This window comes from Bos indicus, chromosome 1 (assembly GCF_029378745.1).
Source record: "Bos indicus isolate NIAB-ARS_2022 breed Sahiwal x Tharparkar chromosome 1, NIAB-ARS_B.indTharparkar_mat_pri_1.0, whole genome shotgun sequence".
Taxonomy (NCBI): domain Eukaryota; kingdom Metazoa; phylum Chordata; class Mammalia; order Artiodactyla; family Bovidae; genus Bos; species Bos indicus.
The window spans coordinates 2516968-2541910 of record NC_091760.1 but is presented as its reverse complement, the minus strand read 5'-3'; the positions used below and the strand labels follow the sequence as shown (position 1 = coordinate 2541910).

The 24943-nt window shown below is 39.9% G+C and overlaps 1 protein-coding gene across 10 annotated transcripts in view; it reads left to right on the top strand.

The window, feature by feature from the left end:
* Positions 1–24943, top strand: part of ITSN1 (intersectin 1) — a 253883-nt gene that overhangs the window by 56989 nt on the left and 171951 nt on the right. For 7 of the 10 annotated variants that reach the window (XM_019960645.2, XM_019959939.2, XM_070783667.1 and 4 more), the window contains 3 exons: positions 17226–17285; positions 19412–19504; positions 20487–20550. In XM_019960645.2, coding sequence (XP_019816204.2) covers positions 17258–17285; positions 19412–19504; positions 20487–20550 — 185 coding nt within the window. In that variant the 5' untranslated portion in view covers positions 17226–17257. Of the gene's footprint in view, positions 1–9340; positions 11312–17225; positions 17286–17346; positions 17921–18263; positions 18374–19411; positions 19505–20486; positions 20551–24943 lie in introns of those variants that run through there. The other 3 variants (XM_070783727.1, XM_070783835.1, XM_070783896.1) reach the window with 3 other exon arrangements.

The following is a 24943-nucleotide window of genomic DNA, read 5'->3' as shown; positions in this document are numbered from 1 at the left end:
AAAAAGCGCAAATGAGGCACGTAAGGGTGATCTCTTTTCCTAGCCATCAGTGGGATGATTTAATTCCTTTCCTGGGTCAACATAAAATATTCTTTCAAGTACCCTGAGATCTGCAAGTATTGGTTGACTCATCTTTTGTTGTTAAACCTATTGATTTCCCAGGCCAGCATGTCTTTTTCTATACTTTGACCTTGCACTTTAAACTGAATTCCTTTTGTCCTTTGAAGGAGACGTAAAACTGTTAAGTTTATATTGGTGAGTGTGAGAAACTGACTTTTCACTTTTCTCTATGATTTCTAAATTTAAGTGGCTTTAATCATCATTGTCGTAATGGTTTCTTGACTCCTGAAAAAGAAAGTTTTAAAAAGTAGATTCAACAGGTTAAATGGAATTCTTGAACTGTTTTCCTTCTAAAACTAAAACGAATTTTGACTTAATTGTTAATTCTTAGAATTTAGTTTTTGAGCATAGAAAACCGTGGGGTTCACTTTTATATTTTACTTTATTAAGATCACTCAAATTACTGGTAACTTGGCTGTATGGGATGCTGAAAGTCCTGGACTGAGTTCGATCAGGACTCTGACTTTCGTGTGATTAAATATGTGTCTACTTGTCTTCAGTAGCTAAACAGAAGTAATTATATTTGCATTCCACCTATTTAACAGGGGTGTCGTTAGAAGTCCTATAATTAAATTTTTTTCTTTAATTTGCAAAAATATTTGAGCTGCTTCACAAATCGGAGCTATATAAAAGTGAGGTGTTTTATGAACATCTCTTTTCTCTTGATTTGTGTTTTTGACACTGGATGCACATGTTGCTTTTCCTCTTTTCCCAGTGTACAGGTTCTGCTGCGTGTTTTGAAATTGGTTTTCTTAACATTTTTAGCAGCTGGGGATGCTATAAAAGCCATCTTGTGTCCTGTTTTTAGTGCACAGTGGCGAGTGTGGATAGATGGCTCAGTTAATGGTCAGGCAATTGACCCGCACCAAGTGCTCGCCTCTGTGTCCTCTGGCTTCTCCCCTTTCAGGGTAGAGTTACTGTTTGCAGTGCCAGTCTCACTGTCTGGGACTGGGGGGGTCTCAATCAGTGTGCCTGCTGCCTGGCTGTCTTGAATGCGATGTTTGTCTTCTCCCCTCCCCCAACCTTATATTTTATGTCTTACACTTCAGGGTGGGTGATCTACTGGGCTAACCACTTTAGGGAAGCTTTGTGCTGTCTCAGAAAGTCAGAATGAGTCCTTTGCATTAGGTGGCAAGCATTAACAGAGCAGATCTGTGACAAGGGCCATGTCACTAGACTCCTCCATTTTTCTGGACTTACTGTGTGCTTACGGATGAAATCATTCTCCTTCTCTGGTTTGGATTGTATTCTTGAGAAAAGTTTGGACCAAATTCACGTGCTTCCCTGATAGCTGTGTTGGTAAAGAATCCGCCTGCAATGCAGGAGACCTGGGTTCGATCCGTCGGTTGGGAAGATCCCCTGGAGAAGGGAAAGGCTACCCACTCCAGTATTCTGGCCTGGAGAATTCCATGGACTGTATAGTCCCTGGGGTCACAAAGAGTGGGACCCACTGAGCGACTTGCACTTTTCACTGTCATGTGCATTTCACAGAAGATTCATTTGCTCTGAGTCCTAACAATGGTTGTCCAACCTTGTACATAGTTGCTGCTGCAGCTGCTGCTGCTAAGTCGCTTCAGTCGTGTCCGACTCTGTGCGACCCCATAGATGGAAACCCACTAGGTTCCCCCATCCCTGGGACTCTCCAGGCAAGAACACTGGAGTGGGTTGCCATTTCCTTCTCCAATGCATGAAAGTGAAAAGTGAAAGGGAAGTTGCTCAGTCGTGTCCGACTCCTAGCGACCCCGTGGACTGCAGCCTACCAGGCTCCTCCATCCATGGGATTTTCCAGGCAAGAGTGCTGGAGTGGGGTGGTTGAAGAATTCAAACTTTGGTACTACTTAAAGGATTCTTCAGTCTCACCTCAGTGCTTCTGTAGGCGTGAGCTTTTCCCATAAGGAGATGAGCCATGGTATATTTAGGTTTGGATGATTCTAGTTTACAGAACTTGAGGGTCTGAGGATTTGGGGTAGTGGTTCTTCAGGGAACCCGGAGGTTTCTTTTTCCCACAGGGTGGTCCCCTTTGTTACATTATTATGTTGACCTACTCAAAGGGTTAGTTTCTGTTACATTTCAGTTCAGTTCAGTCCCTCAGACCTGTCTGACTCTTAGTGACCCCATGGACTGCAGCATACCAGGCCTCCTTGTCCATCACCAACTCCCAGAGTTTACTCAAGCTCATGTCCATTGAGTCGGCAATGCCATCCATCCATCTCATCCTCTGACATCCCCTTCTCTTGCCTTCAATCTTTCCCAGCATCAGGGTCTTTTCCAATGAGTCAGTTCTTCGCATCAGGTGGCCATATTATTGGAGCTTCAGCTTCAGCGTCAGTCCTTCCAATGAATGAATATTCAGGGCTGATTTCCTTCAGAATGGACTGGTTGGATCTCCTTGCAGTCCAAGGGACTCTCAAGAGTCTTCTCCAACACCACAGTTCAAAAACATCAATTCTTCGCTGCTCAGTTTTCTTTATAGTCCAATTCTCACATCCATACATGACCACTGGAAAAACCATAGCCTTGACTAGATGGACCTTTGTTGGCAAAGTAATTTCTGTGCTTTTTAATATGCTATTTAGGTTGGTCATAGCTTTTCTTCCAAGGAGCAAGCGTCTTTTAATTTCATTTGGAAATGAATTAACTTTTGAGAACAAGTGAGAGGAGTTGCTCAGGAGGCGTAAGTGTATAGACAGGGCAGTTGTCAGTGGCCCTCATTGTGTCCTACAGCTTGAATTGTCTGCATCCTGTGACAACTGCCTGGCTTTGAAAAGGTCCTTAAAAAGCAGTGACAATGTACTTTGGTACTGAGTAAATAAAATAAGCGGAGGAAGCCTCTGATGTTAAGCTGAATTTATTTGATTTTAGGGCCGAATCAATGAAGACTTTCTAAGAGAAACTTGTGCTCTGAGCAGATAAAGAGAAACCTTGGGAGCGTTTTGATTGTTGCTTCCAAAATAGCAAGTTTCTAGAGCATGGTTGCCTGTTTTATTTAATAAAGAAGAAGAAGCTGCTTCACCTCTCTTAAAATATTAAATTAAGAAAAAAGTAAAAAGTCATCAGTGTTTTCAATAAAACTATGAAGCTTTAGTTTTTTCTTGAAAAGGCATATGTTTAAGCATCAGCTTCATTAGTTGGAATATGTTTTATGTATTTCTGTCTTAACTCCAGATAATTGATGTGAAAATTAGAGTGACTAATATAGCACTGTGAAACTTAGGGAGCTAGTTCATTTCTGTTGTCTTTCTTGGAATATTTTGTATTCCTTGGAACTTTTGAAATCAGTATTTGGTTTTTGCTTTGTTGTTGTTGTTGAGTCACTAAGTCTTGTCCGACTCTTGGTGACCCTATGGATTGCAGCACACCAGGCTTCCCTTGTCCTTCACTCTCTCCTGGAGTTTGCCCAAACTCATGTCTATTGGGCTGGTGATACCATCCAACCATCTCATCCTCTGTCTTTCCCTTCTCCTCCTGCCTTCAGTCTTTCTCAGCATCAGGGTCTTTACCAGTGAGTCAGTTCTTTGCATCAGGTGGCCGAAGTATTGGAGTTTCAGCTTCAGCATCAGTCCTTCCAATGAATATTCAGGATTTATTTCCTTTAGGATGGACTGGTTGGATCTCCTTGCAGTCCAAGGGACTCTCAAGAGTCTTCTCCAACACCACAGTTCAAAAGCATAAAGTCTTCAGCACTCAGCCTTTAGGTACTTTGGAGAATTGAAATTAGTTTGATTCCTAAGAGTTGCAGGATTATACAATGTATCAGGAATCTGACTGCAGAAAGACTCCTTGTTTAGTTCTCAATTTATGCAGGTGACCACTGAAGATGGAAGAGTGACCCCATGGAGTTTTCAGCCTTTATTCATTTGTTCTAAGACCCATTCATTCAGTATACATGGTGAGTCATTCATGTCATTACATGGCTAGAGCCATGTAACAGGGCTAGAAATGCAGAAACAGGTTCTTGTTTTCAAGGGACTAAAGTCTTGTCTAAGGAACACACACTAAACAAACAGTTTACAGTGGATTTAGACCTAAGCTTAGAGCATTTAAGAACAATAGAGGAAGTCCACTTAAACCATTCTAACTTTCAAACAGGACATGTGGCCTGAGTTTAGAATAGCAAGAAGAATTAGCCAGGTCATGAAGGGAAGACAGAGAGGGAGTGTGGGTAGAGTTCTGCAGGGGATAAATTCAGTTCTTTTGTAAGAATAGTTCAGTAGTTAATAGTTACCAGTTTGTAATAGCTGTACCATAAATAAAATCTTTAAGGTTACCTAATGATGACATATTAATTTTGTATCTTTTTTCCTTTGGTGTATTTCTACAAACTGTGTCTGTGCTCAGTTTTGTTTTTTTCCTTGTCAGTTTTGTTCTTGTTAATGGGCAGTGTCTATGTTTTCTTGCCAATTCCATAGTATGCATTTATTTGGATTCTAACTGCCATTTCCCCCATCCCGCTTCTTAGTTGCCAGAGGGGCACAAACCGGAAAAAGTTAATTAGAAAAGGTGAATCTGATCCTGGCCCGCTCCTGCTACATCTTTCATTAGCTCCCTTGCCCAGGTGTTGCCAGTGGGGCATAGTCTAGTCTCAGCTCCACCTTTACCCCTTTGCCCTTGGGGTGGTTTCCTTCCTCCTGAGTGTTCATCTTCCACCTTGATAGTGATTCTGCAACTTGTCTTCCTCCTTCAGAGCCCATCTGGTGACCTTTCCACTACACTCCGTTCATCAGTTTCTCTTCTCTGCCGAGTTTGTACCCTGACCTGCCGCGCACTGTTGTATGACGCAGGCTTAGAGTGATTCTCTGTTCCTGTTCTAAATTTGAGCTCTCTGAGGCAGCACCTAAATGTTGCTCTCTGTGGATCTTTATCATAATAACAGTTTTGTGGGACTTCTCTGGAGGTCCAGCGGTTAAGACTCTGCACTTCCATTGCAGGGGGCACGGGTTCGACCCCTGGTTGGAGAACTAAGATACCTTATGCCACACAGCACAGCCAAAAAAAGTAAAAACCGTTGTGTAATAAGTAGCCATTACTTGATTTAAGCTGAACAGTTTAGCGTTTAAACATTAAGTTAGTCTTTTATATTTACTGGGTGAGAATCATGACTGAACAGAAGTGCGTAAGTTAATGTTCCAAGCATTTTATTTACATTCACACTCATTTCCCCTTGTTAAACAAAAGCTTATTCTGACACTTGTTAAAATTGTAAGGAAGACTTTATTGAAGACTGTTGCAACAGAGGAGAGAATTGTAACTCAACTCTGAGTACAACAAAGATGAGTGGGGATCTATAGCCAAGGGGCAGGATGAAGGGTGGGGGGTCGGCGGTGGAAGGGGTGGTCAGTGGATGGAAATTTATTACAAGGAGGCATTCATGGGTTGGGGGATTCTTGCTATATTGACCTAATGGGAATGTTGCAAAAGGCAAGCCCAGGACTGGTACATCAAAAGTTGGAGTTGAGGAACTTGATCAGTTATCAGATGTAATTAGATATCAAAGGTAGGGATGCTCTGTTAAACGGACTAGAGGATTCTTGCTAAACTGGGCTAGGAAGAAAGGACAGGGCAGGGCCAAGGCTGAGCCCTCATCCAGAAGCGGGGTCAGAGGAGCCTGATGAAAGTTTCATCAGGGAGAGAGTCTTTGTCATGATGAGTTTTTTTTTTTTTCTTTCATCAATTACTTTTATTATTTTTTTTAAAATTTATTTTATTTTTAAACTTTACATAATTGTATTAGTTTTGCCAAATATCAAAATGAATCCGCCACAGGTATACATGTGTTCCCCATCCTGAACCCTCCTCCCTCCTCCCTCCCCATACCCTCCCTCTGGGTCGTCCCAGTACACTAGCCCCAAGCATCCAGTATCTTGCATCGAACCTGGACTGGCATCTCGTTTCATACATGATATTTTACATGTTTCAATGCCATTCTCCCAAATCTTCCCACCCTGTCCCTCTCCCATAGAGTCCATAAGACTGTTCTATACATCGGTGTCTCTTTTGCTGTCTGGTACACAGGGTTATTGTTACCATCTTTCTAAGTTCCATATATATGCGTTAGTATACTGTATTGGTGTTTTTCCTTCTGGCTTACTTCACTCTGTATAATAGGCTCCAGTTTCAGCCACCTCGTTTTTTTTTTTTTTTTTTTTGTCAATAAACTAGGTACTGTTATTATCTGTATTTTCCAGATAAAGACTCTAAAGCTTAGAAATAGTGTACATAACTCCACAAGATCCACAGCCAGCCTGAAGCTGGTGATCCTTTTCTGAACTGGACTGTGCCTGTGACGGCTCAGTTAATCCTTGCTAACCTACTCTGACAGTTAGTAAAGTCTGCCTCTCTTGAGAATCACTCCTGGCTTTGCTGCTGCCAGTGCTGTTGTAAGGGCCATGAATTCCACTGCAGCAACATACTCAGGTGGCAAGAAGGAGGGAGCAGCTTTATTAGAATTCCAGATAGATGGAGTGACCATACAATTCTATTTTTCTGTACACAGCAGAATAACATTTTTCAGTCAAATTCCTGGATCTCACCTATTGAAATATAACCACAGAAGGGAGACAATATTAATGTTCAGATGTTCTGAACATAAAAGATAATTTTTCAGTTTATCATACATTTTGTTTCCCTGTTCTTGGCTGCCCTAGCTCTTAGTTGCTGCATGTAGGCTTTCTCTAGTTGCGGCAAGCGGGAACTGCTCTCTCCTTGCTGTGATGGCTGCTCTTGCTGCAGAGCATGGGCCCAGTAGCTGTGGCACCCGGGCTTAGTTGCTCCATGGTGGGAGGGATCTTCCCAGACCAGGGATCATACCCATGTCCCCTGCACTGGCAGGCAGATTCTTAACCACTGGACCGCAAGTGGTCACAGTAAACAGCTTTGGACATTTTAATTATTTTCTTAGGGCACATTCCCAGGAGTTGAATTATTGGTTACATGGGTAAAGAACATTTTTTCACTCTTGGAACATTATTGTCACATTGCTTTCCAAAGGAGATATAACAGTTCATCCTCCCACCAGCAGTGGGAGAGGGGGCTCTAGTTGTTACAGTTATTAATATTGGAAATCTGCAATAATAAACTTGCTTATTTTGAGGTTTTACTTCATTCTTTTGTGGTGAACTTTCCACGCTGGATTGACCTTAATTAAGTTGGCTCAAATTCTCAATTAAAATTTCCATTTGACAAAAACTTTGTAAGGTCCATTTTAAAGGTTGGGGTGTAAAGGAAATAAGAAAAGCTTTGTCAGAGAGGAAATAAAAGGGTTAGTTTAATAATGTCCACACAGATGAATGTTAATCAGTGAACTGCATATTGAATAAATTAACTTTTCTTCCCTTCAGTAACAATAGTTATCTTTTCAAAATCTTTTGAATGTTATTTGGAATTATAAACAGCTCTACTGGATTCCACAACATTTAGATCAAATGCAGTCAACTTTACATGTTGAAACATGCTTAAATTGTAATTCTGGATAAACTGAACTAGAATTCGCATTTTAAGAATAAAAGTGGCTTCTCTAAGGTTTTTCATATTACGAGAAATTGAACCTTTTTAAAGAAAGTATGAAATTGAGAAAACTTGGAATTTTCTTTTTTCTTTTTTTTTTTGGAATTTTCTTCTTTTTCAATTTTATTCCAGAGCACAGTGTATTTGTGATTTTTAACAGAAACTTCTAAGTTTCTTTTCTGTACTTGAATGGTACAGCTAGCCACTTCCACTTAAATTGGGTGAAATCCTTAGTAAATGATGACCAGGATTCTTTTCAGCTTTTGTCTTTTTTTCTCAGGCATGAATATATTTCAGTGTAATTCAGTCAAGTGAAGTGAAATTAAAGATTTGAATCATGTATCTGTTGTCTCTTGAAACACTCTGGTTTTCTGTTGGCTGCAGTCAGCTGAGTGTTTAGTGATGCTAATGTCACTGAATAGTTTTTTAGCCCTAAAAGTTCCTTGTGTCATAAATCTTGTCCTGCACAGACGTCCTTTAGGTCACCTACCAGGGCACAGTTGGCTTTTGTTAATGACTGTATTGTCCTTTACTTTCATTCATGGCACTCAGTCACTTTTCATTGATGTTGCAGTAAGGCTTTTTCTTTGGACATCCCTCATTCTTTCAGGTCAGTTCAGATCAGTCGCTCAGTTGTGTCCGACTCTTTGTGACCCCATGGACTGCAGCACACCAGGCTTCCCTGTCCATCACCAGTTCCTGGAACTTGCTCAAACTCATGTCCATCGAGTCAGTGATGCCATCCAACCATCTCATCCTCTGTCTTTGTCTTCTCCTCCTGCCTTCAGTCTTTCCCAGCATCAGGGTCTTTTCCAGTGAGTCAGTTCTTCGCATCAGGTGGCCAAAGTATTGGAGCTTCAGCATCAGTCCTTCCAATGAATATTCAGGCTGATTTCCTTTAGGATGGACTGGTTGGATCTCCTTGCAGTCCAAGGGACTCTCAAGAGTCTTCTCTAACACCACAGTTTAAAAGCATCAATTCTTCGCTGCTCAGCTTTCTTTATAGTCCAACTCTCACATCCATACATGACTAGCTTTGACTAGACAGACATTCATACAAAACCATAGCTTTGACTAGACGGAACTTTGTCAGCAAAGTGATGTCTCTGCTTTTTAATATGCTGTCTTGGTTGGTCATAGCTTTTCTTCCAAGGAGCAAGCATCTTTTAATTTCATGGGTGTTCTTTACCTGTTGGTAAATTAATGTTCAGCTGTAGCAGGAGTCAGCCAGCATCTATGCATGGATGAGATTATTAATAGGTAGCCCTATAGATTTCCTTTATCTCCTGATTGGGTAAACACTTACCAGTCCTTAGCACAGACTCTAATAAGAGATTGAAACAAATCTCCCTTGAGGTTTCCACTTGCTGGCATCAGGAGAGATAGTTGGTTTAACTGTCACGCACTGCATCTGTGAAGATGTCGAAGATGTGACATGCTCGCTGGCTTCCCGATTGTGTGCTCATTATTAAAGCTTTGTGCTCATGCTCAGTTGCTCAGTCATGTCTGACTCTGCGACCCCGTGGACTGCAGCCCACCAAGCTCCTCTGTCCATGGGGTTTCCCAGCGAGAATACTGGAGTGGGTTGCCATTTCCTTCTCCAGGGGATCTTCTCGACCCCAGAGATGGAACCTGAGTCTGCTGCATTGACAGGTAGGTTCTTTACCTATCAAGGCTTCCATGTAGGCAAATTTCATTTTGATGAGTATATTCAAATGTAGAGCAGTTTATCAATACTAGCACATGGTTGTTTTTTGTGCAGCATGCGTATGTTTCATTTCTTCTTTTACTGTGCTCCGTAAACTCATATTTAATTTATCTGATTGCAGCTGTTGCACTATTTTTGTGGAATGAGTCTTAAAATTCTTGCAGGAGGCCTTTCTGCTTTCTTGCTCTTTTCAGTGTTACAGCACTGTTTTGCACAATTGGTGCTTTCTGGGTAGTTTCTTGACTTCTTTTCCAAAACTGAGACTTCCTCTAAGACTTTTCTCTGCCTTGCTTTGATCACTGTTCGTGAAGCAGAACTGATAAGACCCTTCTTGGTTGCTGCTTGTATTTAGAGGTTTATAGCTTATTTACCTTAGCGATAAAGGTGAGAGTAGCCAACCGGTACACTGTGTTGATTTAAGACAGGGTGATATCATTTCTGGTGATATAACATGGAAGGTTATTTTATTATTAAATATTTTCTTTTTAAAATATGCTTGTGCCTTGCAGTGTGTTGAGAATTCAGTTTTTATTTGGAAGAAAAGTTTTAGATCGTCTCCTTTTAGTGACCAGATTTATCCACATGACACAGAGGACAACATTCCCATTACCGAGTTCATTACTTTTTTTTCCCCCATGTGATAACTGTTTACAGTTACCTGTGAAATTTTCAATTTTTTGTCCCTTATTTTTATTTGGGAAGAAACTGGAAAGTGAGTTGATAATATGTTAAATTTATATAATCTCATTAATTGGCAGATAATCTTGAAATTCCAAAAGATTTATATTTAAAATAAAATTTAGTCTGAAATGCCCCTCTCCCACTCACTGATTTTTTTTGATGGTATCTTATATAGTTTTTAATTTTATGTTGTTTTAAATTATTTTTTAATAGGTATATAATTGCTTTGCAGTGTTTTGTTAGTATCTGCTGTGCAATAGTGTGAATCAGCTGTATATATACTTATCCACTCATGGATTCTTAAAATTAGTGATGTTTGATTTGGGGTAATCTGCTTTCTTCCAGGAATTACTTTTTCAGCTTTTAGTGCCTTTCAATGATACTGTTTTGTTTTTTTGGTTTTTTTTTTTTTTTCCAGTGATAACTGTTTTATTCTTAATAACCCTTTTGAAAATGGGACCTTCTGGAAGAAATAAAGTCCCTCACTTATTGAAGCTTTATGAATGGTTATCCTATCTGCAGCTTAGTGAGTGTTCTAGAATCTGATTTCTTAGAAGCGTTAGACAAGCTGTAAGTTAATGACTTACTTCTTAGATGTGACTTGGCAACTGGTTGGTGGTCTGGAGGTGCCAATAAGCTTCAGAGAGGGGCTGGTTAATTTCCATTTCTCTCTTAAAACAAGAATGCCTTTATTCTGTCTTTTTGTTTTCTGTCCCTCATTTTTCAACTTTGTAGCTATGCTTTGGTTTTATTGCTCCCTGCTGAATTCTCTCCTATTGCAAATATTAAAATAAGGGTGATTTAGGAGAACTAAGGTTAAAAATCTGCTCCATGAGCTCCATAGGCAAGATGCCTTGGCATTTCTCTTTGTGGAACGTAAGCAGGGGTGAGTGGACGCGTCGTCTGAAATGCCAGTGTGTGTTGCCCAGAGACGTGCTGACAGCTGGGCCTGACAGTGCTTGCTGGCCACTGGCCGCCCCTGACCCGTCCCCTTCTCACCTCGTTCCCCGGCCACCACCCCTTCCCCCAACAACGGAAACCTGGGAGGCATGCCTGTTCTCTTTTGAGAGGACAGCTTGAATATTCACTCCAGCTTTTCAGATAGAACATTGACATTGTCTCTTTGAACTCAGTTCTCTCTTTTATTGGGTTCTTTACCCTTCATGCAGTTTTAAAATCTTACTCGTGAGCAAGCTGCACATCCCTTACAGGCCATCTTGTTCAACTTCAAACAGTGGCACGTTTAGAAGCTGCATTTGAGGTCCATGACTTCAGACATGACAATTCGGCATTGATCAGGTTGGCTGTATGTTTGAGATTTGTCAGTTCCTTTGTCCATGTATTGTGTGGCTTTCGGTACCTTTTCTCTGTATTTCAAAAGACCTTTGTGTACATCTTGCCTTTATGTGTAATCTTACAGGGCAACTTTCTGCCTTTTGTTCTTCTCCTGCTCGTTTTTCACAGGACTGGAATTTGGTGTAAGGCTTGCTTAAAATGCAGGGGTCTAAACTCCTCTAGTTGTTTTCTGTTCATTGCAGACTTTTATTTTTTTTTAAATAATAGAGATTTCGTTTTTTAAGGTTTTCTAATTTTGAATTCTTAGAGATGTAATGGCCTCCAAAAGTAAGAGATATGGGGGAAGTAGTTTTTGTTTTAATTTTAATTTTTGTGATTCCTTTCCATTTTTATTCTAGAATGAGGGAGTAGGATGGGGTGGGATAGTGGTGGTGATGGTAGTGGTTGAATATGAGTAGAACAGCGCCTGAAACCAGACCATCACAACTCTCAAATACCAGATAATATCATGATATACTATGTACTTTTGTGTATTCCTGAAAATATTTTTGTACCTTACAAGGTATTTTATTGTTGCTTATACTTTCATTTTTGTCTCACATTTTGACAGTTTTCTTTTCCTTTCTTTCTCAATGTTTAACTGATGCCAAATTTCCAGAAATTAAAAATTTTTCTTCTGTACCTTGCTATCCTGTAGGTCCTTTAACATAAAACTAAACCTTTTGATCAACTTTACAACAAAATTTTAAAAATAAATTTTTGTAAGAAATGAATGTAAAGTTTATTGCCTTAGTACCACGAAAATCTGCTTCAAATAAATTAGCCTGAATATTAGAAAAGGACACTGTGAACTGCATGTAGACAATAGATCTGTGAAAATGCAGGCCAGTGATAAAGTTATTTTAAATATGACGAAGAATAGTCTCTTGTTTCCTTACCTCTCTGACTTCTGATACCTTCTAGCCAGCTTGCCTTTCTCTGGCAGCATGAGTAGTTGCCTGCAATCTAGAACTGTTGGAATACTGTAAATTTAAGGCTCCCCTGGTTTGGAGAAGGCAATGGCACCCCACTCCAGTACTTTGCCTGGAAAATCCCATGGATGGAGGAGCCTGGTAGGTTGCAGTCCCTGGGGTCGCTAAGAGTCGGACACAATTGAGCAACTTCACTTTCACTTTTCACTTTTCATGCATTGGAGAAGGAAATGGCAACCCACTCCAGTGTTCTTGCCAGGAGAATCCCAGGGACGGGGGAGCCTGGTGGCTGCCGTCTGTGGGGTCACACAGAGTCGGACACGACTGCAGTGACTTAGCAGCAGCAGCTGGTTTGGTAAAGAATCAGTCTTTGGCTCAGTGTTCGGTAAAGCTCAGTGATTTGATAAGACTCAGTGTTTGGTAAAGAATCCTCTTGCCAATGCAGGAGATGAGAGTGTGATCCCTGACTTGGGAAGATACCCTGGAAGAGGGAATGACAACCCACTCCAGTATTCTTGCCTGGAAAATTTCATGGACAGAGGAGCCTGGTGGGCTACAGTCCATGGAGTCTCAAAGAATTTGGACTGCACTTAGTGGCTAAAGAACAAAAATAACAACAAAAAGAATAGTGCTTATAAATGTTCCATTGTACATAAAATACCTTCTCTTATATTAAGATTATATCTTTAAATATTGAGACCAAGTATTCTCTGGTTAGGAATCTAGCAACCAACATAGTTCAGTGATGTGTTCACAGCATTAGTTCAAGTCTCTGCCTCTTCTGTAGGTTTTGCTTGTCTAGTTATTGGGACTTTTCCTTCTTGCTTTAAAACAGAATAATTTTTATTGGAGTGTAGTTGCTTTACAATGTTCTTTTAGTTTCTTTGCTGTGCTATGCTTCATCGTGTCCCGACTCTTTGCAACCCCATGGACCAGGCTCCTCTTTGCAACCCCACCCACCAGGCTCCTCTGTTCATGGGATTCTCCAGACAAGAATAGTGGAGTGGGTTGCCATTTCCTCCTCCAGTGGATCTTCCCAACCCAGGGATTGAACCTAGGTCTCCTGCATTGCAGGTGGATTCTTTACCAGTTGAGCTACGAGGGAAGCCCCTGTTAGTTTCTACTGTACAGCAGAATGAATCAGCCATACACATACATGTATCCTCTCCCGTTTGGCCTTCATTCCCACTCGGTTCACACAGCGCATTAAGTGGAGTTCCCTGTGCTATCCAGTACATTCTCATCAGTTATCTATTTTATGCATAGTTCAATAGTGTATAGGCACAACCCCAGTCTCCCAAGTCCTCTCACCCATTTTGCTTCTTTATATAAGATGATTCCAAGATGTTGTGAGAGTGTGGGCATTAATTAAGTATAAAAATAGATACTGTATGCTCATAATCTCATTTTGGTCTTTCGATCACTAATCCTTAACTAAATTCTGTTTTGGTTGTTAGAATTCTGCTAATTACTGGAATTGTGTAATTGTGAGGATTTCTTTTTCTGTGAATGAGTACACGTTTGAATTAACTCATCCCAATACTCATTTTTATATTTACCTATTCCCCCCCTTTAATTTTATAATGTGTTAGAAAATTTTCAAACCTCCAGGAAGTTAGGAAGAATTATATGACATACCTATTTTTAAAGATGTTTTGCAAAGTTTATTTAATATAAAGTTAAAAGTTTTAAATTGTGCCAATAATTGAGTTTAGAAATTTTATTCCTCATAATTAATTTTTGCCTTTTTTGTTGTATTTTAGTGTGCTAGAGACCAATTATACATATTTTGTATTTTATTTTTTGAAATCATTTAATATTTTTTGAGTAATCTCCCTTTATAATAGCAAAACACTGAATCAAATAACAAATGTATTTTAACACAGTTTTTATGCAAAGTGACATTTTAATACTGTTTTAAGGATGACCTATCACTTTTATAAATATAAATTTACAGAGGTGTCTTCTACTTTAAATACATTAAAATTTGAATTTTAATGTAAATATTGAAATTCAGAATCATATTTATTTTGTAACTTTCTGTGATTAGCTCCCCTTTCTGAAGCTGAAATGAAGAAAGGTTAAAGACTTTTCTCAAACATGTTTTAGCTTTTGGCTTAAAAATCCTAACATGTAGCCAAACTTTTCAAACTACTATTTACTATTTCTTGATTGCTCAATATTTAGTCCAAGTGTTTTTCTATTTTTTAATATGTAAATATAGGAATGTTTGCCTCACTCTAAAAAGATATAAGTAAGTCCAGCAATGTGTTTATGAAAGGTTTTTAATAACTTGGGGAAGTGAAAGTCGCTCAGTCATGTCCGACTCTTTGCAAGGAAATTCTCCAGGCCAGAATATTGGAGTGGGTAGCCATTCCCTTCTCCAGGGGATCTTCCCAACCCACGGATTGAACCCACCAGTTGAGCCCCCAGGGAATCCCAAGATACTGGAGTGGGTAACCTATCTCTTCTCTTGTGGAACTTCCCAACAGGAATCGAACCGGGGTCTCCTGCATTGGAGAGGATTCTTTACCAGCTGAGCTACCAGGGAAGCCCAACTTGGGGAAAGTATTTTTTTATAATGTAAAGTGTGCAAAAGAAGGAAACAATTATATATTTATAGAGAAAAGGCTACAGGAAATAGAAATGCTAAGTGTTAATAAAGTTGGGTGGACAGGCTTGTGTGCATGGTGCTGCCTTCTCTGATGAAGAACAGATCTTCCCCAGAATATTGCATCAGCTGGTGAGCTTTCTGCACTTGTTCTGAGGCAATGGCCCTGCATCCCTGATTCTTCAGGGAGAAGAACACCCATCTCTAGTTTCCTTTATGTAGATGCCTACGTTCCTGTGTATTTTCATTGTAGATCAGCAGTCCCCAACCTTTTTGGCACTAGGGACCAGTTTCATGGAAGACAGTTTTTCCACAGAGGGAAATACAGTTTCAGGATAATTCTTACTTCTTTTATTATTACATTGTGATATATAATGAAATAATTATCCCACTCACCATAATGCAGACTCAGTGGGAGCCCTAAGCTTGTTTTCCTGCAACTAGATGGTCCCATCTGGGGATGATGGGAGACAGTGACATCCAAAGTGTGCTTGCTTATGTCCAGTTTACTCCATAATCTCATGTTTCGCAAAGATAGGATACTGGAAATGGAAGCAGGCTTTTCAGTGCTTTTATGGCAATCTCAGGATATTCTGCCTTGACTTCAATCCTAAACATATGGAGAGTTCGAGTTGTCTCATACATACCTCTAAGGCCACAGCTATTTGGGATCTCAAGCGGTCATGGGAGTGAAGGGGAGTGGCTGTAAATGCAGATGAAGCTTTGCTTGCTTGCCCACTGCTCACTGTACCAGTCTTTGGCTCGGGGGTTATATTATTGATAGCTCTATATCCCCTGTTACAGATAGCTCACCTTAGCTGAACTGGTTGTATGGGTTGAAATCCCATTGTATGTGTTGAACTTCTGCCTTCACTCACTCCTGTTTTGTGTTTTTAAACCTCACTGTTAGATTTTTTTTTAATATAAGACTTTCAACTTCCATTTGATAAATGCTTACACTTGACTTTTTTGTACAAAAATAAAAGCTTTTTGGGCTTATCTGGCAAAATTCTATTACTTATTTCCCACATTCAGTTTTCTTGTGGTCTGCTTCAACACTTTAACACAACAAACCCACTGGTTTCCCTTCTGTGGTCTTTTTTGTCTACCAGAGCTTTTATTGTGTGGGACAGTACACCCCACCCCCCAGCTTCACTCTGGTTAGTTTTCCAGGCTAACTACTTCACAGATGTTCCATTCGGTTCTCTTTATTTCTTTCTTTATGACTGTGCCGGGTCTTCATTGCTACGCAGGCTTTTCTCTAGCTGTAATGAGCAGGGCTGCTCTCTCGTTGAGGTGAGCGGGGCTGCTGTTCACTGTGATACCCAGGCCTCTCGTTGCAATGGCTTCTCTTGTTTCAGAGTGCAGGCTCTCAGCACCAGCTCAGGAGTTGTGCCCAGGCTTATTTGCTTCAAGGCATGTGGAACCTTCCCAGACCAAGATCTAACCAGTGTCACCTGCATTGGCAGGTGGATTCCTATGCACTGTACCATCAGGGAAGTCCCCCAAATGGAAATTCTTTAATAGTTTGTATTCAGATTTTTTTATTTTAGTTTTTTCCCCTCATGCCTCACAGCATGTACTTGGGCTTCCCAGGAAACTCAGTGATAAAGCATCTGCCTGCCAGCGTAGGAGACACAGGAGATATGGGTTTGATCCCTGGGTCTGGAATATCCCCTGGAGGAGGAAATGGCAACCCACTCTAGTATTCTTGACTGGAATACTCCACAGGGGAGCCTGGTGGGCTAAAGTCCATGAGGTCACAAAGAGTCAGACAGGACTGAGAACATCCTGTGTGTGTGTGTTCTCAAAAATGAAGTGGGTCTGCTGCTTCAGGAAAAATGACTGCCAGCATCTGTTGCTGATGATAACAGTTCATGAGTTCGCAAAGAGTCACCAAAAAAAAAAAAAAAAAGAAGAAGAAGGTAAGACAGTGCACTGCGTGTACTAGTGCTAATGAAAAAGAGCAGTTGTTGTAACCATCAAGCAGATGGACTAGTATATGTGGTGGTTAGGAAAAAGATAGATTTAAAAAATAACAAATTCAACAATGCAATGAGTGGGATAATAGTACAGGATCACTCACCAGACTGAGAGTTTCTTGTTGCTCTAGAGGCTTTCATCCACATTCCTTAGTGCCCATCACTGCACCCGGGACTAAGAAGCTGTGCAGAGAAGGAATGAATGAATGAACCCTTAGTGGTAATCTTCATTTGCAGTGTTATCTCCTAGCTCTAGTGTCAGTCTTCAGGTCATTAAAGACAGCCTGTCAGTGTGTTTATAAGTACCTAGAAGTGAAGTTTTCATGAACTTAAATGTTGCGTTTCAATTGCAGGCGTCCCTTAGCAAGGTGAAAGTAACAGAACCATGGCTCAGTTTCCCACACCTTTTGGTGGTAAGTTTTCAAAGATTTTTTCTTTTTTTTTAATGTACTTTGGAACTGTAGTTTTCAAAACTTAGTATTATGGCAGATTTCAAATATTCACATAAATAGAGGGAATAGTTCACTCAACCCATTGCATAGTTTCAGTGATTATCAATCAACTTATGGTCAATATTGATTCACTTGGATTCTTTTGAGCACCTTGCATATATATATCAGATCATTTCATCCACAGACATTTTAGTGGACATTTCTAAAAGGTAACACTTTTAAAGATATAACTATGATACTGTTACCACTCCAATGAAATTTATAGTAATTCCTTAATGTTCTCAACTATAGAGTCACTGTTAAAAATTTCCCTGATATTCCTTAGGTGTTACTTTTTTGTTACAGTTTGGTTCAACTCAGGATCTGAACAAGACACAGTGAATTAGTTCATGTGTCTCTTTAGTTGCTTTGTTAGTGAACCACCCCCCTCCCCCATCTCTGTTTTGATTTGTTGTTTTCTGCAATTTATTTGTTCAGGTTACTGGGTCATTTATATTCTGTACTTTGTTTGGAAGACTGGATTTGAAGCATGCAATTTTTGTTTTGCTTTAGTTTATCTATTTGAAACATCAATCTGCACAAAATTTTCTTTTCAGGTAATCTTCCCTAAGATTATTAGGAAAGTGTTAAATGTTGGTTTCCCTTACTGGCCATGTTTTGTTTTGTTTTAAAGAGATACAGTTGCCAAAGTATCTCTTGGCAACTGTCACACCTGGTCACCATGAAGAGAGTAAGGCAGCCCAAAGCCTCATTCCTGAGATCACGTCAGGAAAAGTCTCTGTGGGATTCTTAGTGCAGAAATCTGCAATCTTTTCAAAACCATTCATGTTACTATTTTATTTTGTGTTTTGTCTTTGTCCTCCTTCTTAATCACTGAGCACATTTTTGTTTTGTTTGTTTGTTTGTTGGGGTTTGCTTTTACTCGACGAATTTTGACAGGGCCCCAGACGTTGAGGACTGTAGGACCTGTGAGGGATCTGATCTACCTGGGTCGCCCTCTTTTCCCTGATGTCTGTCGCAGTGCCTGGCACATACAAGGCTTTCAGCAAGTACGTTTCCAGGGACGGAATGAATTGCTGCGCTGACCATCACTGTCATCAGACCTGCCCCGTCACGTATTGTCTGTTCCCACTATTTGGGAAGACGTCTGAACTCCTGAAAGCCTTTTTCTTAATGTAATCAAGAGTTATTTTGGTGAATTCATGTGAGGAGACCTCGTAACTAAAGTGGGCTCCCCTCGTGGCTCAGATGGTAAAGGATCTGCCTCCAGTGCAGGAGACGTGGGTTTGATCCCTCGGTTGGGCAGATGCCCTGGGGAAGGGAATAGCTACCCACTCCAGTATTCTTGCCTGGAGAATCCCATGGACAGAGGAGCCTGGTGGAGCCCTAAAGTGAGGACAGTCTCAGAAATGAGGGAACATCTGGTCAGTCCAAGAGTTGAAACTGAAGAACTTAACCCTGTTTTCTCTGGTTTGTCATTGTTTTTTTTTTTCCCCCCAAGATACTCATTTCCCATTTTTAAAATCAGTTTCAGTGAATTATAATCTACATTCTATAAAAGTTACTGAAGTCTAGTGTTTGAGTATTTTTATCACTCCAAAAAGATTTTCATGGAATCAACTAGAATACTAATTTAGTGAAGCTCAATTTTTCCATAACTTTCACAAAGAATGTATGTTAATGTCTTTTTTTCTTTGCTTGCTTTACTCTTACTTTTCTCTTTTTTTTTTTCCTTTAAAAAGTTATCTTATTGCAGTATAGTTGATTTACAGTGTTGTGTTACTTGGTGTTGTACAGCAAAGGGAATCCGTTACACATAGACTTATATCTACTGTTTTTAGATTCTTTTCCCATTTAGGACATTAGAGAGTATTGAGTAGAGTTTCCAATGCTGTATAGTTCTTATTATTATCTATTATATACATAGTACTGTGTATGTGTCTACTCAACTTCCAAGGACAAACAGATGGTAATTTATCAAATGGTTTATAATATACTGACCATATAAGTGTTGTGGAAACTGTGTGTGAGCATGTTGTTTTTCTTTTTTCGTTGAATAATTCCTTTGTCTTTTCTTTGGCTTGTAGGCAGCCTGGATATTTGGGCCATAACTGTAGAGGAAAGAGCAAAGCATGATCAACAGTTCCATAGTTTAAAGCCAATATCTGGATTTATTACTGGTAATTGGAGTCAGTATTTTTACATTTTTACTTACCGTAGTGCATATATCTGTGGAAAGTCTATTATGCAGAGTGAAGGTCGGCACCTATGACCAAAGATGTACTTTACTTATTTGACTTAGCCTGGATTCTGTATTTTCACAGTTACTTTTCCTCCGATGCACTCAAGCCTTTCTGCAGTTTTTAATGGATGCCAAGTCACTGTTTTAGCCATATCACTGGTGGGAATTGGTGAAATTAATGGATACATTCTTTAAGTAATTGTAGCTTTGGACTGTGGTCCTTGAGTAAAAACACTTCCTTAATTCTGACCTTGACCTTGGCTTGAGAAACTTGAGTAAATTAAGAGATATGAACATTTAAAAACATTTTGTTTATTACTGTGTCCTTAAAGATGCCTTTGTACTTTGCCTTTTCTAGTTTCTTTCCTGTTTGATTACTTTTCAGGAATTAGCTTTAGAGAAAATGAAATCTAGATTTCCTGGAGACTTGTTTTTGTGTATGTTTGTCTCAGTTCTCTTTAACTTATTAATTCTTAGTCATTGATGTCATTCTTTTGATCACTGTTACTCATTCTCCATAAATATGTTAGCAGTACCAATAATTTGAAGTGTAGGTAAATGGGAATAGCAAAGAACCCTTTTGTAAAGTAGAAGTATGGGTCATCAGTTTCCTGGGGATTCCTGGAGGTACACTTTGTCATAATATGTAGCTGTTACCATTTTAATTACTAGCAGATTTATTAACATAGACAGTCTACCCTTACATAATGGTACACACTTTTTTTTTTTAAGTGTTACGTTCTAAAGTCCATGCTGATGTATTCATTTTATTGTTACTTACAAACTTATCATTTGGCTTTTAAAATGTATTAAGTTTCGTATTTACTAGATTATTAGCCTCTTTCATTTTTGTAATTTTGACATAGGAGTTTTCTGTCATCCACTATTTTCTTCTAAAACTTTATCCATTTAATTTACAGGTGATCAAGCTAGAAACTTTTTTTTTCAATCTGGGTTACCTCAGCCTGTTTTAGCACAGATATGGTAAGTTGGAGCTTCATATATACAGAAGGTTGTAAAAAAAAAATAGTTCAGTAATATCTAATCTTAATTTCTTAAATTATTGAAGGAAAACATGTATCTCTAGTCTGAAATATGCTTCCACCAGAGAAATACTTCTGAAAATTATCTTTCTGATATGGAACTTGAAAAAGTGGTGACATTTGCAAGATAACACTGTTGTAAATTTGACTTCCCAGTTGAGAAATCTGCATTTTAATGTTTTCTCACCAATTGTTTTGGCTTCATTCACGTCACCCATGCTCAACTGAGTGTCCCACATTTCTTGGTTTGTAATGTGATGGTATTGTATCTTTCACTGAATAAAAGGCAAAGAAAATATTTCAGGCTCAATAGGGAAATAACCAATGAAAGAGTGAAAAAACCAGTATTTATTACAATGTTGTACAAGGTGAGCACATAATAAATATTGGTGAATCCCTTGATTAACTGGCACAAATAAGTACTCAGTCTTTTGAAACCATTGGAAAAAGAGTGAATGAAAAAGAGTGGCCAATATAGTTTTGGGTACTAGGTCTATGACTTTGGGAAGCTGTGGTGAATTCTTTGGCCAAGAGGCCATGCTTTCCTGCAATGGATGGTTCTTACAGTTGATTCTTCATTTCCCTGGGTTTCTTAGTATTGTGGAGACAGCTTGCTGTAGTGTCATCTGTACAACTATCTATCTTTATGGTTTGGAACGTGTATTTATTCTCTCCCTGTCAGCCTCAGTTTTCAAATCTAGAAAATGGGAAGATGCATTTTTATTTATAGGAGTATTGAGTGGTTTAGCAGAGAAACTGTATACAAAGACCTTAGTGCGGGCCCTGGCACATTACAGGTCCTCAAAACAAAACTTCAGGAAGGTACCTGCTGTCATCATCAGGGATTGGGTGTTCCTCGTTGACTGAATTACCCAACCAATTGCTTGTCCCCTTAGTTCATTAACTTTAAAATATTTTTAATTTTATGGAAATTAATAAAGTTGACGTAGTTCCTTATTGCCTTTAAGTGGAGTCTACAGTACATAAGCCTGATTATAAGTCATCAGTATGAAAATGATTTACTGTGCTCTGACATAACAAAACTTACATGGGAATTTATGTATTATTTGTGAGTGGATATATTTGAATTGAAATTAAATGATACCCAGATTCCTGCGCTTTTTTTGGTGTCTGCTTTGTTCTCTTTTTCCTGGTTGTCAGCATATTGGCTGCCAGACTGTCCCTTTAACTATTATACCCTTCTTGTACTAAGTTCTGATCTATTTGAAGCAGAACAATCAAACAAGGTTTTTGAAATCAAGTAACAGGTAGAGAGAAAAACACACAAAGACAGGTAGACAGAGAGAACACTCATGTATCAGTGAGCAGTGTCACTGACATGTTGGTTAAGTGTGCTCAGTCACTTCAGTCGTGTCTGACTCTTTGCGACCCTATGAACTGTAGCCTGCCAGGCTCCTCTGTCCATGGGATGCTCCAGGCAAGAATACTGGAGTGGATTGTCATGCCCCGCTCCAGGGGAGCTTCCCAACCCAGGGATCAAACCTGCATCTCTTAAATCTCCTGCACTGGCAGCCCTGTTAAGTGCCTAAGTCTAGATGGGAAAGACTTGTGACGTCTGTGTTAAACTTCTGCTTTGTGTTCTGGTGATTATGTTTCATGCAATCAACCAAGGTCACTCACTAGACTCTTCTTTTTCCAGATTAATTTCTTTCACTGAATTCTGCTCCTATACTGTATTTACAATCTGTGAAGGTTCATTCAAGAAGCAGTCTTGTGATGAATTACTGCAAGGAGATCTCACTTAACATTTGTTCACTCAGCAGTGGAAAAATATCTGTCAGATGTCTCCTATGGACCAATGACTGTTGTAGGTGCTGGGAACATAGCTGTGAACAAAACTGACACAATTTGTGCTTTCATAGAGATTGTAATCCAGTGGAAGGAGATGGTCAATAACAGCATAAAAAGTGTCACATGTTAATAAGTGTAATGGAGAAAAACAAAGTATTATTTAATAAATTTCACTTCTTTCCATTAACACAGTTAATTTTCCAAACTTTTTTTTCTTTGGTGGAGGAATTGGGGTGGGGCACAGGGGAATTCCCTGGTAGTCCAGAGCTTACATCTCTGCACTTCCACTGCTGGGGGCCTGGGTTTAATTCCTGGTCAGGGAACTAAGATGCCACAAGCCAAAAATAAAAAAAGAACAAAACAAAACTGCTTTTTTTTGTTTGTTTGTTTCTGTTTTGTTTACCAGAGTACACTAAAGTAATTTTTGCCAACTTTTTCTTTTCATTGTGAAAAATTGTGTTAATAGTGAAGATAATGAGTTGGCAGACTTAGGTTAAATCCAAAATGTTTTTTATCTTTCTTTTCTGACATTCTGTTAAATTTGTGATGGCATATTTTAGTTGCATCGAGAATTACTACTAGGGGGAAGAAACAAAACAAAATACACTTACACACCTATTGGGACTTCCCTGGTGGTCCAGTGGCTAAGATTCCACATTGTCAATGCAGGGGGCTGGGGTTTGATCCCTGGCTGGGGAACTGGAGCCCACATGCTACAACTAAGACCCCTTCCTAGCCAAACAAAAACCCCCAAATCAAAAAAAACACACCTTTAAGTATCTTCCCAAAAGAAATAGCTTTGAAAGGTCATTGTAAATTTTATGAGGCACAGATGTCCTGCTAAGATGCTGGAATGGTGTGATGCAGAGTGTGAGGAAGATCTGTCTTTTAGCACCAGCTTCTTCAGGGCTTCCCAGATGGCTCAATGGGTAAAGAATCCACCCGCCAATTCAGGAGACTCGGGAGATGCAGGTTTGATCCCTGGGTCGTGAAGATCCCCTGGAGGAGGAAATGGCAACCTACTCCAGTATTCTTGCCTGGAGAATCCCATGGACAGAGGAGCCTGGTGGGCTACAGTCCCTGGGGTCACACAGAGTCAGACACGACTGAGCGGCTGCGCACACACAGCACAGTTGCTTGTTCCCTTTATAAGCCTGAGCAGTACTTCACCTCTTCATGTTTTGGTTTTTAAGTTTATAAATAACAGCTGACCTGATGAAGTAGGTTTTCCTCCCTATCTTTGATACTAATCTTGTGTTCTCACTTGTTTTTTCTGATAAGGTCAAAGGCTTCAAAAGAAGCCCTTCCCCTTTTGGTAGAGGAGCGGGTTTGAGTCTATAGAGTTTTAGGCAGTCTGTGCCACTCCTCTGGAGAAGAAGAAAATTTTTGTATTGAGAATTAGGAACTTTTTCTAGTTTCTCTTTCTCTTTGTGCCTTTCTTTCTTTGCTCTAGACCACAGTTGAAATGTAGACGTGATGGGGGCTGCTGGGGAATATCTCTTAGAATTCATGTAGAAACTGTACTCCAGTTAATTTATTTATGAGCTTTGGAACTGTAACCTACTAATACTTTGGAGATACGTATCTGTCCAGTCCAGTTTCTAATTAAGAATACAGGAAATCCTAAATTCTCCCTCAGAGGATGGAGTCAAGTCAGTGTGTTTAAAGCCAAGTTATAACAGTAACCAAAGATGATTCCTCTCCCTAGAAATTGTCTTACTACTAAGGAGCTGAAAGGAAAGCCACCAATATCCTCTTATCTTTTGGCAACTTAAATGCTTAACATCGTTCCAACCTTAGGCTCGTGTGGAGACAGGAGAGAACAAGGCAGAGGGCAATGGACAAGAGCCTTGAATAGAAGACAGGTAGAGAGAAGACAAAGAAGTTGAATGAGGGCTTTGGAATCAGAGGCGGTAGGGGCCATGGAAAGAGGGGACAGAAGCTGTTAAGGAGAGAAGTGAGGGGAAGAGAGGGAGCACTGCTTGGAAACAGCCCCGAGAGAGGAGGAGGAAGCCAGAGGCAGAAATTAGGGGCAGGGATCAGGGCAGTCACCCCTTAGGATACCATTTAGGAACCTCTGAACATACGTCAGGAGGGCCTTCGGCCCCCAGCAAGATCAGTTTGCTAAAGTCCCTGGCTCCCCCAGAAGTCATCCAGAACATTCCTGAGTCTTCACCATCTCAGTTCATGTTCGTGAGCATCTCTCCAGCTGGTGGGAGCCATGCCTGATTGCTCTCCTTTCGTTACCCTGTACAACCAGTCTATCAGCGTATACTTTTGACTTCATTAGACTGTATCCCCAATCTGGCCCCTGACTTTCTGTCTCCTTTGCTACCATCCTGATTTGTCACAGTGGGCCGAATAACTGTGCCCACGATCTGACCATCCTGACTGGAGTCTCTCTTTCACACTTGTCCCTTTAGATTCCATTCTCCAAGCAGCAACCCAACAATCTTTCAAAAAAGTAAATCCTGCCCCCCGCCAAAAGGTAAATCCATTTAAAACTCTTCATTAATAAGAAA